Below are 16,018 nucleotides of genomic sequence, written 5' to 3'. Positions count from 1 at the left end.
CGGCCCTTTTCCGCAGCGCGGGCCCCGCTCCTCCTCCCCGCGCCCCGGCCGGCTCCCTCGCTCCCTTCCCCAGGGCGGCGGGATGCGTTGCCGGGCCCTGGCGGGGGCCGAGGGCCGAGGCCTGGCCGGCTTGGTGGGGGCCCCGGCGGCGGCCGCGCGGGACCGGGGACCGAAGGCGCGAGCGCGCCCCTCCCGGCGCCGGGGCGGGGGGAGGCGGGGAGGAAGGGGGGGAGGGAGGAGCGCGGCGGCGGGAGGGGGAGCCGGGGAGGCTAGGAGCCGCGCGGCGGGCGGGCAGGCGGGCGGGCGAGGGAGCTGGCGGCGGGGAGCCCCCCGCCCCCCCGAAGGAGGAGTCTGGCTCCCACTTGCTGCCTCGGACGCGCGGCAAGGCGGCCGCCGCCGGAGGAGCCCCCGCCCCTGCGCGCCTCCCTCCCCGGAGCCGGGCCCCTGCCTCCCTCCGTGCGCGCTGCAGCTCGCGGCCGCCGCGGCCGCCGAAGAGGAGCCCGGGGCCAGGTAGGGCCGGGGGCGGGCCGGGCGCGGGCCGGGGCGCGGCGGGCGCGGGGCGCGGACGCCGGGCCGGGCGGGGGCGCGGCCGGGACCCTCTCCAGGCGCGGGGTGACGCCCGCGGCGCGGCGCACGGGCGCCCGCAAAGTTACTTTGGCTGCCTTTGCCGGGTGCTGGCGCCCTGGCCCGGCACCCCGGCTGCCCTGGCGGCCTAGCGGGTGCCGCTGGGAGGGGCTCGGCCGGGGCGCTGGACTCTGACTGGGGCCGAGGGGTCAGCGAAACTTTTCCCCAGCTCGCCAGTCGCTGCTGGCTGCCGGCGGAGTTGCTGGTGGAAGAAGCGGATTGGTGGGGTGCAAGTGATGAAGATGGTGATAACAATAGCAGCCTCTAGTCGTTGAGAGCCTACTGTGCGCAGCGAAGCCCCTGCTGGTACTTGGGGGCAAGGGAGGCGGGGACTAATGCTGGTCTAGTGGCCACTTTTGCTAGGCATTGCTGCAAACTTCATCCATCCATCCATCCATCCGTCCATCCACCCACCCATCCACCCATCCATCCACTCACTCATTCTGTACATATTTATTACTGTCTGCCGTGCGCCGGCCACAGGGGATTCAGTGGCTGACCAGGCAGGTTCCAGCCACGCAGGCAATATTTCATGGACTGCCCAGGCTGAGGAACAGTTTTGTCTCGTGTGTGTTTATTCTGGGACTTGTTATAGGAGAGTGAATACACGCATAGTCTCCCTTGAATCGGTGGAGACAGAAGAGGGTCAGTCTGAGAGCTGATGTGTCCAGGAGTCTGTGGCAGGCCACAGCTTTGGGTCCTAGACCCACCGTGTCTTCCATCCCCTCCCCTCCCATCCCCTCTCCACTGGGGCTGGGAGGCTGGAGGTGGCATCAGGAGGCCCCACCCTGGAACTGGCCCCCAAGGCCGCTCAGCTGAGCTCTCTGGGAAGTCTTTGCCCAGTGATGGGTCAGAGCCTCTCCCAGCTCCCCTTGGGGGCTTGGTTGCCTCTCCCTCCCCATTTCCAAGGCCCCTGTTGAACGGCCCAGAGGAGAGCTTGTTAAGTGGCAAACAATTATGAAATTAAACCAGTGAACAAAAGTGGGCTGGTTGGTGAATGGTGAGCTGGCTCCACAGGACTTGAATGGTGGTGGGAGACTTGTTAGCAGGGACCAGCCATGCTGGGGTCCAAGCAGACACTACCATCGTCAATACCCTACCTGGTATTTGCCAAAAAAAATTAAACTAACTTCATGAATAATTTGTCACATTGGCTAAAATGCTCTGGGGGATGTCTCAGAGGCCACCGGCTGACTGCCACATTCAAGTTGGAAGCCAGGCCTCCATCCACGTGAGCCAACACACTAAGAGACCATTTGGGGAGGGGGTGGTGGATTTGGCTGGGCCGAGGCAGGCCTCCGGTGGTGGGGAGCACACCGGGGCTGTAGAGCCAGCGGGGGGTGGTCGGGATGCATTCTGGAGCCGGGCACAGTGTAACTCGGGGACTGCGGTGTGGAAGCCATGCATAATAAACTGTGCTTCATGACGCCCAGCTCCCTGCAAATTGGCTTTCCGAGTGGCAGCCTCACAGCACTTGTAAAATCTTTTTCCTTAAGATGGGTTTCTGCGAAATGGTTACATCTATTTGAGTGCTCACTCCCGTGGAGGTGCATTAATTGGCTGATGGCTAGTCAAAAGGCGATAATCCGGTCACAGTGGTTTAATCGTGTATTCGGAAGTGGTTCAACGTGGGGCAGCCTTCCTATTTATTTCTTAGTCCTAGGAATTTCCGAAGACCTGGATTGAAGTAGATCCCTATAATGTTGATGTGGGTAGGCTCAGAGTGTCACCTACATGTGGGATGTCGTATCTCCGATGCAGTTGCTGTGTGAACACTTAAAATCATTCATATACACCCTAACCCTGTGGGCTGTGTTTACGGACAGACAGAGTAGGTCTAAGTTTAGGTAAGAGACTGGGGCTTTAGGATCTTTCTATTAGCGCCCAAACCGTGTCAGGAATACACAGACACATAAAGTAGCCATTCAAGAAAAGCCTGCTTTTTAAAAATTTCCCAGTCCACTATTAAATCTTCATCCGATGAAAGTAATTTCAGTTCATTTGTTTTCCCTTGAACTTGCTGCATTCCCTTGTAGGCATTCACCTAACACAGGACACATCTCTCTGCACTTGTCTGAGGAATTAAGGATGGTAGCAGGATTTCACTGAAGGGTAGCACTCAAGGAGAAAAATCAGCATTCTGGGTGCGGGTTCTGGACTAGTGGAAAAAAGAAAACCTTCCCCAAAGTGCAATCATCTTTTAATCTATCAAAATGATTTCGTTTTTCCAATTTCAGGCCTGTGAACTGATCACGGATAGCAGGGCAGAGGAAATTAATCATCCAGGCAAAGACTTTTAACAAGTAAATATTATGCACAGAAAAACATGCAATTAGTGGAGGTTAGTTAATGCCTTTCAAGTTTCGGCGGTGCACTGCAGTAAGGGTGGAATTTCTGCGTTATCCCTGAATTGTCTGTCAAAATCTTTAATGTGACAATGTGACATGTCTCTCCCATTGCCCCTCCCTCACCAGGAACAGAAAAAGGGTCTTTTCAAGCATCCCCCCTTTCCATTCTTCTTCTCTCTGAGATCTCTCCGTTCAGCAAATTGGTACCTTTGTCTGCCTGCACCTCTGGAGCGAGGGACCCTGGGGAAAGGGACTCCCCAGGTGCAGGAGCCCGGGAATGGGTTCTCAGGCTTGCTCTGTGCCCACCGATCACACAGTTAATGGCATCGCAGATGTGAGACCGGCTGCTTGTGGGGTCTTCCTTCCGACCAAACTTCTCACCCTCTAGGATCAGATATGCCAGACACTTGGGGGGCAGGGAGGAGAGGGGGCGAAGGGAATGCTTCACACAGCAAGAACCGTCTAGACTATGCTGGGTCACCCTGAAAGCAATTCCCTGCAGCCGTGTTTCCTGGGGTGTGGGTGTCCCCACGGAATGAGACCACCAGCTAGCTGCCTCTCCAAACTGCCACTGACATTGTGTGGCTCGGGTCTGAAGAAGTGACAAAAATGTAAAAAGCAAAAGCAACCCTAAGGGAGACAAAAAAAAGAGAGGCCCCCTTTTTGGGGGGTGGTGTTGGAGAGAAGGTATAAATAGTTCCTCTGTTAATTTGATTTGCTGTGACTCTCCCTGGTGACACGGCCATTCTGCTGCTAAAACAAATGCTTCACTTTATTTTGATCTTCCCCCCCACCCCCCGCTAAGGAGACAAGACTTAGTTATGCTTTATTTCCATTTAAAATATCTGTGGCCAACGAGGGCAGCCCAATCCCGTGGGGGAAAAAAAAAATCTTAGCAAATTGGGATTATATGTTTTAATTTTGGACTCAGATAGTGGCTTGAGATGTTCTTTGGTTTTTCCACACCTTTCTGTGAATTACCATTTGGCGGAGTTTTCTTGGACGTGAACTTGGCCAGCTTGATGTCAGACTCTGGTCGTACATCATAAGTAGATGCAGCTACCCCCCAAAAAAAGTCTCCCCTCTGGTTGATTGTGAGATGCGTTGAGTTCAGACTCAAGGATGGAGTAGGTGCCTCTCTGCACCACCCCAACCCCAAACCCTGAAAGTTTGCTTCTATTACATGACTTCACATTTCCATCCCCTCCTTCCAAGAAGGATTTGAGGCTCAGCGTTGATACACATGAAAAGACTTTTGGCATCGCGCATGCTAATTTCATCACTTTAAGGAGAAAATGATGCCTGCCTCCCGTTTCCCCTTCATTTCATTCTTTTGCATTTTCCGACAGTACCGCAGCCTGCAAGGCTGCAAAATATATTGCACCGGTTACCTGAGAAGTGTGAGCTCATCCCTGCACCCTGCCTTTCCCCCTTCACAACGAAGTGCTTTTGGCATTGCAGTGCTCATGGAAAAGGCAAACGTTCCCTCCCCCACCCTAGGCTCCCTGCACAAAGGGGTGTGTGTGTGCGGTGGGGGGGTGGGGTGGGGCGGGGGGGTGTGGAGAATGGAGTTTTGCTTTTGTAAGTTTGTCATTCAGACACATTAGTTAATTGATCATACTTTGGAGATTTAATCCTTAATTGCAAATTCCCGCATGATCACAAAAAATGCACTTAAACTGATCATAAAAATGGCAAAACCCCAGTCTCAGACTTAAGTGTAGAATTACCATAGTGCCGATTTGATTATGCTTCAGTGACATCTGTTTAATAGATTTCCATGAGAACTGTAAATCCACGTTCACTTTCTTTGCAAATTGTAACTGAACGCTGAGCACCCCAGACCCTCTTGCTTCTCCCCCTCCCCCACCATGTGGTCCCACACCTCCATTGATGTTGAGTGTTACTTGACGCGTACGTGGGAAAGGGATGCAGGATGCTGATTTTTTTCACATGTAACTCGTATTTCCTTTTGTGTGTGGGTACGTGTGCGTGCTTGTTTGAAACGAATCCGAGCAGCTTCCCATCTCAACTCCACAGATACGCGACTCTCCAAATGCTTTATTTCGAAAACTAGGACATAGCACTTTGCAGAAGAAAAATCAGTCCATTCACCATTATTTATGTGATTGCTGATCTGCTAGATGGATATAGAAAGCACCAAGAATTATAATAATTTTTGGAGTGGAACACTGGTTTACAAACATATTTCTCAGCCCGAGCTTTGAGGGTTTCTTTGCTTCTCGGGCTTCGTTCAGTGCTCCGGGAATGGAGAATATTCAGAATTTGAAGACCAGCGGGGTGAACTGACTGCATTCATATCTAAAATTAAAGGAATAAGTGAGCAGCTATTTGTGGCAGACAGGACATGATCCAGTAAGTAGCACTCTTCATCATTCTGAAATAAAAGTACATAATTGGAAAATGAAGCGGCAGCGACTGCTTAGGGGGGGTAGGCGGCAAGGAATTAGAAAGTGTAATTTAAAATCATGTAGTCATAATTCAAAATGGGCCCAGCTAAAAGGTTTTAAAGTGGTAATGCTTTAAAGTCACTCGTGGTTGATCCTTTTTCAAGGAATATGGTGTAATTTTCACAATATTTGTGGATTCCTTCATCAGCTTAGCCCATCAGCTTATTCAACGTGGCTGCTAATACCAGCGGCAGGCCAGTATTTTTTTTTTTTTCCCTTGGAAACCCACAGTTGATAAAGAAGGAGGTCAAAAATAAGGGCTGTCATTTCAGACACATGGGGGGATTGGGTCTGGTTTTTTTCCTACTGGGCTGTTTGTTCTTTTTCCTTTCCTTTGAGTTCCTATGTTTTTTTTTGTTTTTTTTTTTGTTTTTTTACCCTTTCTGACATTTTCATCTACTGACTAATCAATTGCATATTTTCAGGCATGAGCAAAACAACGGGAAAAAAAACCCAGTTTAAAAGTGATTTTTGAGCTCGTGTGGAAGCATGGCCTGTAAAAGAATCATTCCCAAATCCCCACACCTTGGCACTTTTCTGTTAAATATGATTTCCCCTGCATTTTGCTTTGGGGGGGGCACAGCTTAGGTGTTAGCGTGGGCGTGGTTTTTCTGCAACATTTTGCCGCCTTGCCACTAAGTTCTCAACAAAAGCTTCAGCGAGCAGTGCGTTGGGCTGAGCTGGCTTCCTCTCTGCATCTCTCTGGGGGACCGGCCAGAGACAGTCGTCTGCATGATGGGCTGACCTGTTGGAGGGGCTGGGGCTGCTGGCTGCCCCCCACTTGTGGTCCAAGGAGGAGAGGAGTGGGAGCGAAGACGGGGTTGGAATCCTGGGGACACTCTCCAGGTGTTGGGCTCCGTCAGAACGCTGCTGTGGGAAAGGCTCTCGGGGCAGATGTTTCTCGGGGGGCTTCTCCTGTTTAATGCACAATCACCCCTGTGTAATCATTGATTGTCATCTGAGTTTCGGACTCAGGACAGCACAATATTGTCCTGGCCTCACAGTTATGGCTACAAACATGCCAGTGATGGAGAGAGAGAGACATTGGTACCTTTTGGGGGTGGGCGCCTTAACAGCCTCTGGTTGGCTTTGATTACGGTGACCTTTACCCTTTATGACATTTTCAGCTATTGAAATGGGGGCACTTTTGAGAGCTGGAGAGGATGCTGGTCGTAATGACTGACCGGGGACAGCAGACGTGAACCGGGACTGTCCCGAGCCCACCCCGGCTCTGAAGAGCCTGAAGGAGTGGGTGCCTCAAGCCGTGTGGCAAAGGGAAGCTATCTTTGGTCTGCAGATCGGCAACCCCGGCAGCGCGGTGGCTTGTAGATTTCCCTTCCATATTTGTTGGGCAGATTTGGGCTGCCAGGACCACCCAAGTGTCTCCTTTGCAGAAATCCACCTGCTATTAAGGTGCTCCGTGTAAGCCGAGGTCCTGCTCAGTGTCTCCTTCTGGGCCTTTGGCACACGCTGGCGGGCCCCATAGTTTGGTAGGGGCCTTCTTGGGGGCCCTCCAGGCCCCTCCCCTCTACCTCCTCATAAGGGGGTCTGAGCTGCCCTGCGGATCTGTCCAGCTGCTCCTGCGGGGCTCCAAGCCCTTTGAGGGTCAGTTTCATATCTGAGTCATTTGGGTCCCAGAACAGGGCCTGCTCTCGAGGTGGGGCAGTGGGTGTTTCAGGGCTGACCGGTGTTCTGCAGTGACCTGGGTGAGGGAGTGGTGAAGTTTGCCTGGAAAACTAGTCAAGGGCAGGTGGTACAGGGTGTGTCCAATCACAGCACCCTGGGAAGTAGTGACCTCTGACTCACCCAGTACTGGGTGGGAGGGCAGGGGCCGGGAGCTCCCTGATTATCTGAAAATCTCTGCTCGATTCTTGGGAGTTCCTGGAGGAGCTCCTGGGTTTCATCGGAACTTTCTAACCCCAGTGGAAGAGACGCTTAGTGAGAACCTACTGGGTGCTGGCTCTCAGCCAGGTGCTTTTGCAGGTACCGTGTCCTGCACTCCTGCCAATGGCTCTGGGCGGGAGGTTTAGCATCCACGTGCTTACAGGTGAGAAACCCAAAATCCGAGGAGGTTAAAGCTGCTTTGGAGTCTGGGCTTGGTACCTTAGGGCTTGTATGGTTTCTCTTACTCACTCATTCGTTTGTGTATTGTTTTATTCTTTGGCGCCTCAGCTCAGACACAGGACATTACTCTGGGAGCTTCGGTGAGAGAAACCCCAGGGAGGTCAGAGTCGGGGGGTGGGGGGACATCTTCCCAAGGCCCCGAGCCAGGAAACAGGTGTGCGTGCACAGGTGGGGGTGGTGCGTGGAGCCTTCCAGGCGGAGGGAACAGCACGTGCGAAGGCTCAGAGGCGGGACTCCCGGTGTGCCGGGGAAACCTGGAGTGGAGAGCTTGGCCGGAGTGGTGAAGCTGGGGGCAGGTGTGGGCTCCCGGGCTGATCTAAGGAGCCGGGCTTCCCCGCAGAACAGCAGAATGCTCCTGACGAGATCCAGTGTGTGGGAAGGAATGGCGTGGTCAGAGTGCGTGTTAGCACCTTGGTTCTGGAGGCTGGTGTGATGTGTGGCCTTGGTGATGCAGCAAGGAGGGCAGACAAGGTTGTGGAGGCAGCAGCGGGAGGTGGGGCCCAGGTCGGCCTCTTTCCCGGGTATGAGCTTCCCGTACCGTCCGTCCCGAATAGCTAGTTGCTGCCTGGTGCCTCGGCCGGCATCCAGGCTCCTCCTGGCCTGACTCGACTCAAGGCACCTGAGGACCAACAAATAAATGTCTCTGAGGGGAAAACAAAAAGAGAAACCACCTTGTGAAAGAATAAGACTTTTGAAAAGTGAGCCCTAAAGAATGGAAGGAGTTTTTCAACAAGAAGTTTTCAACTCTCCCAATCTGGGCTGACTGGGCCTTTATGGAGGGACCGGCACAAGGCTCCCGTCACCCCATCTGTCACCTCCTGACGGGACCAATGAGAAAGTGGAAGCACAGAGAGGTTAAGTGACTGCCCAGGGTCCCGTAGCTAAGCAGCACCGAATTTGAACCCTGAACCTCTGACCTCAAAGTCCAGGCCCTCCTCCATTGCAGAAGCACACCAGGGGCCAACAACAATAATAATATGATGAGACTGTTTATTGATGCTGTCTCTGCCTCAGGGCCTTTGCACTTGCTGTCCCCTCCGCCTTGGTTCTCTTTCCCAGGTCTGGCTCCCTCTCAGCATTCACTTTTGAGGTGATGGCACCTCTTTATACAGGCCTTTCTTGATCATCAATTTAAAGTAACAACCCTCTTCTCCCCCAGTACTCATTATTCCATCACCCCATCCTGTCTTCTTCCAGGTACATATTATTATCTGGAAGTATCTTTTCTATTTACCTGTGTGTTTGCTTTCTTGCCCCCACCTCCGGTTCCTTGAGGGCAGTGACCTGTTGATTCTTTCACTGCTCTTTGTGGCATCTGGACCGGTGATGGCACATAGGGCCAAGGTCAACATTTGTTGAATAAGTAAATGCATTAATCAATCTATTCCACCCTCCTCTTTGTAGTCCCATTTCCTTCCTGCCCACTGGCACGGAGGAGGCCCCGGTGGCCCAGCCAGGATGTGTGACTTGCTCAAGGTCATTCCACTGGACAGAGAGCCAGGATGGAAGCCCAGGTGGTCTCCCCCGCAGCGGGTCCCAGCACCCTCCGCGTTGCCTGCGTGCTGTGTTGTTCTGTGGACCAGGTGTAAATGCTTCCCAGCTCTAAGCCGTTTGTTTGGGAATCGCTGCCCCCCCTCCGTGGATCGGCTGCGTTCTCCGCACAGTGGCTGGCGCTGCTGCAGCTCCATAAATATTAAATGGGTATTAAAAGGAGGCTCTGCGTTCCCAGTTTCCCTGGTTTCTCTGAGCAGGGCCCATTGCAAACCCCCTTTATGTGAAATGCAGCATTTCACTGCGGAGCGCCTCCCGGGACGCCTTGCCGCCTGCCTTTTCTGGCTGAGTCCCCTGGTGCAGAGTGGTTCTCCCCCACTGCGGCTAGCCTGGCTGCAGGGCATGCAGGCGCCCGCTCCTTGGGGGCAGGGATGGGTGGAGGGCCCCATCCCCGCACCCCTCCCTTCATCCATCCCCGCATCCTTCCCTCCATTTCTCCATCCTTCCATCCACCCCTGCATCCATACATTCACTAATTCAGTATTTATGAAGCATCTGTGATGGGCCCTGGGGTGACGATGATGATAAAAACAACAGTAACAACATTTTTGAGCATTTACTATGTGCTGGGCTCCGCGATAAGCAGTTTACATGTGCCACCTCATTTAATCTTCACGACCGTATGACATGGGTACTATTTTCTCTCCATTTCGTGAATGAGGAATCGGAGCCCCTGGCAGGTCACAGAGCTGCTGGGGCTTGAGCTGACGTACCAGGGTGAGCGAGGGAGACCTAGGCTCAGCCCCCAGGGGACATGCAGGCTCTTCATGGGACCCTCGGACGAGGACCCCTGATCAAGGCCTCTCTGAGGAAATACTGGCGTTGTTGAGGGGTGAAGGGTGAGTTTAGCCAGCTGGAGAGGAGGCCAAGTCGGGGGCGTCCAGGCTGCCTGTGTCCAGGTCTCAGCACCACCCTTTCTCTGTGCTCGGCTTGGGCAAGAGACCTCACTCCTCTGTGACACACCGTTCTCATCTGCAGAATGGGAGGTATTGGAACACCTATGTCATAGGTAGGTGGTGAGCCTTAGAGAGGGGCCCCTCGAAAGTGTTGGAACTGCGTGCTCTGAACCAGCGCACAGCACTCATTAGCTAGAGGCCTCTGCTGGGCACAGACCTGTGTGGCTGGAGTGTGGGCAGGGCCCGCGGGCCGTGGGTCCTCTCAGAGGAGCCACGGAAAGCCACGGTAAGGATTTCAAGCAGGGGCTTGACGTAGTCAGCTTACATCTGAGAAAACTGCGGTTCTTCGGGGCTCCTGGAGCTGCCCCCTTTGCTCACACTGGACACCCCTGGACCACAGGTACCCCAGCACCTGGGCAGCACCTGCCCAGAGCAGGCCTTCCGTACACAGGTCCCCGATTGAACTGAATGGTGATTATAATAGTAACGGCAAACATTAGCTGGGCGCTTGGTGCCTGCCAGGCCTTGTGCTTAGAATTCCCGTTCGTTTAACCTGCACAGCTGCCCTGGGGGCCGATGTCACTGTTATCAAACCCTCTTCCCAGAAGACGAAGCTAAGACTTAGATTAGGAAGTTGGCTTAAGGTCACACAGCAGGTCAGCTCCAGGCTGGGCCTCAAACTCTTGTTCAGATCTGGGCTGTTGGAGCCCTGGACCTTGGCGTCTGCTGCCTTGAGGCCTCTCCCGGGGTAAACAGCATGGGCACAGGCCCCGAGGCCTGGACACCCTGACTCACCCAGCTAGGAGGCCTGCCACGCTGCATCCGCCGGGGGAGCCGATTCGTTAGAAACAACGAACAGGACAAAGAACAGGAGCAAGTGCGTCCTGGAGGGAAAAGGCTGATTGTTTTCTCCTTATCTTCCCAAGTGGACAGGAGGGGTATGTATTCTGAATCAGGATGCATTTTTTTGGGGGGGGAGGATAGTGATGGGAAAGCAGAAGGAAATTGCTATTTATTGCACCTTGTATGGGCATGATTGTTGAGAGTTAAAAAAATTAATAATCCATTTCTCCTTTGCACCTAATTAAAATGTTCTCCAGTCTCTAATTTTTGTCATTTTCCTAATCTAATTTGTTTTTCTGACTGTGTCCATTCTTCTTCCACGTGCAAAGCAAAGGGGATTTTTCTTCGTTTAACGTGACTGGGATCTGACTGTCCAGGAACAGTTTAAATGATGTTATTTTCTCCTTGGTTAAATGAAGTGCAGATACAATCGTCGGAGGGTCTGAATGACCAGAAACCAAAACAAAACAAATCTTTGAGGCATTTCCTATTTACCTGGTTAAAAAAAAAAATTATGGAAAAGAACAAGAAAAAAGATGATCTTAATGAGGAAGCATGGGCTGTCATGGCAAGTGTGTGTGTCAGGGTAAGATGCAGTCTTATCCAGGACCTACGTTTCCAGGATTCCACATAGCCGAGTTGGAATCAAAAAGGGACATTTTAAATCTAGTAACTACAAATGCAAACTGTACTTTCCAATGAAAGAAATGAAAAAAATATATATAGCGTTTGTAAGCTGTGATTTGAGTGGATTCAAGGTTTGACTGGGAACATCGGAATTCCTGAGATCCTTATAAGGCATTTGAGAAGGTTGTTTTTTTTTTTCTTTTTTTTTTTAAGTAGATTCCCACCCCACGCCCGACCATGGCCACCCCCTGAGCTGAGTTGGTGTATGGCAGTCTTTCTGGGAAAATCCCTTCTCCAGGCGCTGCTAAAAAGATATCTTTAGGCGAAATGGTGGTTGATGAAGGAATTTGTGCCCGTGCTTTCCCCACCTGCTCGGGCTTGTAGGGGTGTGGCCGTGTGGGAGTGTGTGTTTCGGGGGGGTTCTGAGGGGAGGGGGTGGAGTTGGAGGTGAATCCTTCCTATTCCCCAGTTCCGAAAAGTAAAACTTACCTTACCTGTTTCCAGAATACCAGCCATTGTCTTCCGCATCTCACGGCCACCACGCTGTGGGCTCTGGGGGGTTTTGTCGAAGGCAAAAAAAAAAAAGTCTTAAGTGTTTAAACATGTTGGACCATGCATGCATCCGTCCATAGCGTTGTGGGTTTTTTTTTTTTTTTTTTTTTTGGTCCCCTCCCTCCCTTCCCTTTTCTTTTTACCAAAGTATATTCATCAAACTGCTGAGTTGGAAAGATTTGTAATGAGTTTTTGAGCTGTACGACTGTGTTGTTTTTTTTTTTTTTTCCTCTCCCCCGCCCTCTCCCTCTTTCTAAATCTTCATCTGACATTAAATAAAGCAAATCCCAAACAGATTAACTGTCGCGCGGTTCTCCTCCGTCTCCTCAGTCTGTTCCCAGGTCTGGCTCGGGGCCGGGCGGCGGGAGATGCCCGGGCGGCCTGCGGAGGCCCATGTGGCGCGCTAGGTGGGAGCCCGGCGTCCTGAAGGCAGAGGCCCTGGCCCTCCTGCCCTGCGGCCTGGGCATGGCCTTCTCCCAGTCCCACGTGACGGCCGCTCGGAGGCACCAGCACAGCCGCATCATCATCGAGGTGGATGAGTACAGCTCCAACCCCACCCAGGCCTTCACCTTCTACAACATCAACCAGGGCCGCTTCCAGCCGCCGCACGTGCAGATGTGAGTGGGCGCCTCCGATGGGACTGCCGGGTGGGCGCTGTGGGTGGTGAGGGCCGTCCGGGGTGGGCTCCTGGACTCGGGGTGCCTCCTGGCTTCTGGGCCCAAGCGTTTCAGGCAGCGGTTCTGGAATCCCCAGATCAGCGAGGCTCTGAGTTGGGAGGGATGTGGGAGAAGTTGCAGCGTGCTGGCCTGTGGGCCGATTCTGGCCTGGAGTCTTGTTTCATTTGGCCAGGAGAATGTTTTACAAATATTGAAAAATGAGGTGATTGCACATAAAAATCCAGACTTCTGGCTTTGCCGTACAAAACCCAAAGTCCTGGCAACCCCAGGCCCATACGTCCTCGTGGCAACGTCTGGGAGGCTGAGTTCCAGCTGCCCCTTCTTGGTATTTGGTATTGGGTTACTGAACCCCTGGTCTAATTCATGTTCCTCGTTGTACAGATGGGCAGGACGAGACCCAGAGAGGGGACGGGACTTGCTGCAGGCCCCATGGCAGGGTAGGACCCTGGGCTTGGCCTGGCTGTCCTCTCTTCCCTCTGCCCCTCCCTTTTGCCCAGACCCCCTTTGCTTCTGTTGAAAAAGCAGAGATGCTTTCCAAAAGGACTGGGGAATTCTGCTGCCTGCCCTTTGGGGCTGATGGAAAATACCAGGGGTGCCCCAGCAGTGGGGCCGCAGCGAGAACGTAGACTTGGGACTCCTGTGCACAGGTAGAACCTCTACCCCGCTCCCTGGATTTTTCCCCAGTGGCCGGGACAGGCGCAGGTGGCACAGGGCGGAGGTGGAGAAATTCCTGGTGCCGCCCCGGGCGACTCTGGGTGTTACCAGAGTGTCCTCCTCCTCCTTTGTCCCCGCTGCCCCCTCCCATCGGCCCTGCACCACAGGGCTTACCTGGTGAGGAAGCAGAGGCCCAGACAGGTGACCCACGCGAGCCCACACAGCTGGCAGGCACCAGAACTGACACCTGTCTCCGGTCCAGGGCATTCTCCTCGCTTAGCATCCTTTTGCTGTGATGTCTGTGGACGTAAGTACGTACGTGCCTCCATCTGAGAGTTTAGACATTCGTCTGCTCCATTGTTGAAACTTCTCTCAGCCCCTTTGGGGTGCCCCTGTGCTGGGTCTGGGTCTCTGACAAGCCCCTGACGAGGGGGGAGCCCCACAAGTTCCCAGTGAGAGCACAGGGAGGTCAGAGCTGTGCTGGGGTTGCTCCTGGGCTCTGGGGCTCAGAGCAGGGCCCCCCCGACCCCCAGGCTGGGTCAGATGCCCCCATGAGGACACAGACCCCAGCTTCCTCTAGGACCTTGAGTACCGTCTCTAGGGAGCAGTGGTCACGTGAGGTATTAGCGGCTGTCGCTTCGGGGAGACGGGAGAACGCGGCACGCGGCCCACGTAGAGAAGGAGCCAGGGGGGTTCCACAGCCGGGCCTGGAAGTGGGGTGGGGAGTTGCTGCCTCTTGTTTCTGTGTGGTTCCCTCGGGACTGGTCTTCTGTTGTAGAGGATGGGTGCAGAGAGATTATTCACGGCCGAAGGGGCTCTGGAAGGCAGGTGGGCACCAGGCCTGGGGGTGGGTTCCAGCGCTGGGAGCGCCCTCTTCCCTGCAGCGCCTGCTCTGGAAAACGTTCATTTCCGTGGGAGCTGCAGGGCTGGCCTTGCCAGTAGCTGCTTACTTTATTTTTTGGTAGATTTCTCTTTGGGAAACTAACTCCAGTACCCATTTTGGAGCCGGATTGGCAGACTTGGGCAGGATGGGAGGCCCTGGGTCTCAGGCATGCTCTTCCTTGGTCTCTGGGACCTTGAGGCCTGGCAGGGCTGCTGCAGTGCGGAAGGCCTTCCCAGGGCTGGGTTTTCTCTTCTGTTGATGGGGTTTATCCTCCTGGGCTGGAAGTGACAGTGCCTGAGGTCCCCGGATGCCACTGGGGACGGGCGAGAGCACCGGGCCCCTCGGGCAGAGCAGGTGGGGTATGTGTCTGTGCCCATTTGTCTGCACACCCATTAGGAGGGGCCCCCGGGCACCGCAGATACAGCTGAGTAGCAGCAGGCAGAGCTGTCCGGCAGAACACCCCCGCCGGGCAGCCCCCAGTCCCAGAACAGGGCTAGGGCAACAGAAGTCAGGAGAGAGGGCGGCCAAGGGGCTGAGCAAGGACCCTCTGGAAGAGCTGACTTTTAGGTTGAGACCCAGAGGAGGAGGAGTGAGGGCAGCAAGTTGGGAGGGGCCCGGAGGAGGAAGCAGGCCAGGCAGAAGTTGCCACAGGGTCTGAGCCGGGGGCTGGCTGGGAAGTGCAGGAACGCCCAGCTGGGTGGAGGGTGCGCTGGGCAGGAGCCACGCGGACCCCCATGGGCCAGGCTGTGTCCTGAGGAAGGGCAGTGAATGACCAGGTGAGAGAGGGGGTGATTCCCCCCATTTAACAACTGTGGGTTATTTGTTCATTCGTCCATTTATCCATCCACTCGGGGTGTTTGTGAGCAGCTACCCAGCACACTGGTTAGTTAGGAATATGGGCTTCAGGCTAGCCTGCCTGGCTTTGAACCCTGGCTCTGCCACTTGTTTGTTGGGTGTCTCTTGGTGCCTCAGTTTCCCCGTCTACCTAATGCTGCTCTTCGTAATACTGAGGATGAGGTAGGTGAACCCACATAGAGGGGGGCCAGGCCGCAAATGTCCAGTATTGTTAGTACTCGCTGGCTGGGCTAGGTGCTAGGGACACAGCAGTGATCAGGAACAGAGCCCTGCCCGCGCTGAGCTGACCCTCCAGCGGGATATGTCGTAAAAGTCATGAAGTGTGCGATAGCGTAGGATCCTGGTAGCACTAAGTGCTGTGGAGAAAAAGCTTAATGACTTTTTGCGGTCGCTCAGCTGGTGTGGACGGAGCAGGTTCACACTGGCCTGCCCCGCTCCATCCCTCCCGGCCTGCTCTGTGCTGTCTGCTCCTGAGGCCAGGGTTCCGGGCTTTATTGGCAGTGGGGCTCTGGGGAGGCTGGGGGTTTGGGCCGGGTCCTGGGAAGAGCACGCAGTGAGCCCTGGTTCTGGACTCCTCATCCAGTGCTCTCTCATTGCCTGCTCGGGTCAACCCCCCTTTCGAATGCAGCTTTGTACCCAGCTGGGTGAAGCCGGGTCGCATGGGCACTCGGCGGGGAGCTGCTCCCTCCCACCCCCCTTCTTTGGACTCACACCCTGCGCACCAGGGAAGCACGTGGGTTTCCACGGCGAGTCTCCACTGAGGGAGACGCGGGAGGACGGATGCCACTTCCCAACGTGTGATTTATCGCCACCCTGGGCTTTGTCTCTGGGGTGAGGGAGCGAGAGCCCCTATTTAATAAATCCACAATTTACTTTAATAACAAGAGTGACAGTCCAAACGTGGCCTCCGATT

At 54.3% G+C, this 16,018-nt stretch overlaps 1 protein-coding gene across 6 annotated transcripts in view; it reads left to right on the top strand.

Annotated features, from left to right (window-relative positions):
- The first annotated feature begins 310 nt into the window (after positions 1-310).
- The window catches only part of MPPED1 (metallophosphoesterase domain containing 1), a 102,888-nt gene continuing 87,180 nt past the window's right edge, over positions 311-16,018 (top strand). For 2 of the 6 annotated variants that reach the window (XM_082420546.1, XM_082420545.1), the window contains exon 1: positions 10,959-12,653. In XM_082420546.1, the coding sequence (XP_082276672.1) occupies positions 12,430-12,653 (224 nt within the window). In that variant the 5' untranslated portion in view covers positions 10,959-12,429. The other 4 variants (XM_082420548.1, XM_082420543.1, XM_082420544.1 and 1 more) reach the window with 4 other exon arrangements.

This window comes from Balaenoptera physalus, assembly GCF_965194825.1.
Source record: "Balaenoptera physalus genome assembly, chromosome: 13".
NCBI lineage: Eukaryota > Metazoa > Chordata > Mammalia > Artiodactyla > Balaenopteridae > Balaenoptera > Balaenoptera physalus.
This window is presented reverse-complemented; position numbering and strand designations above follow the sequence as displayed.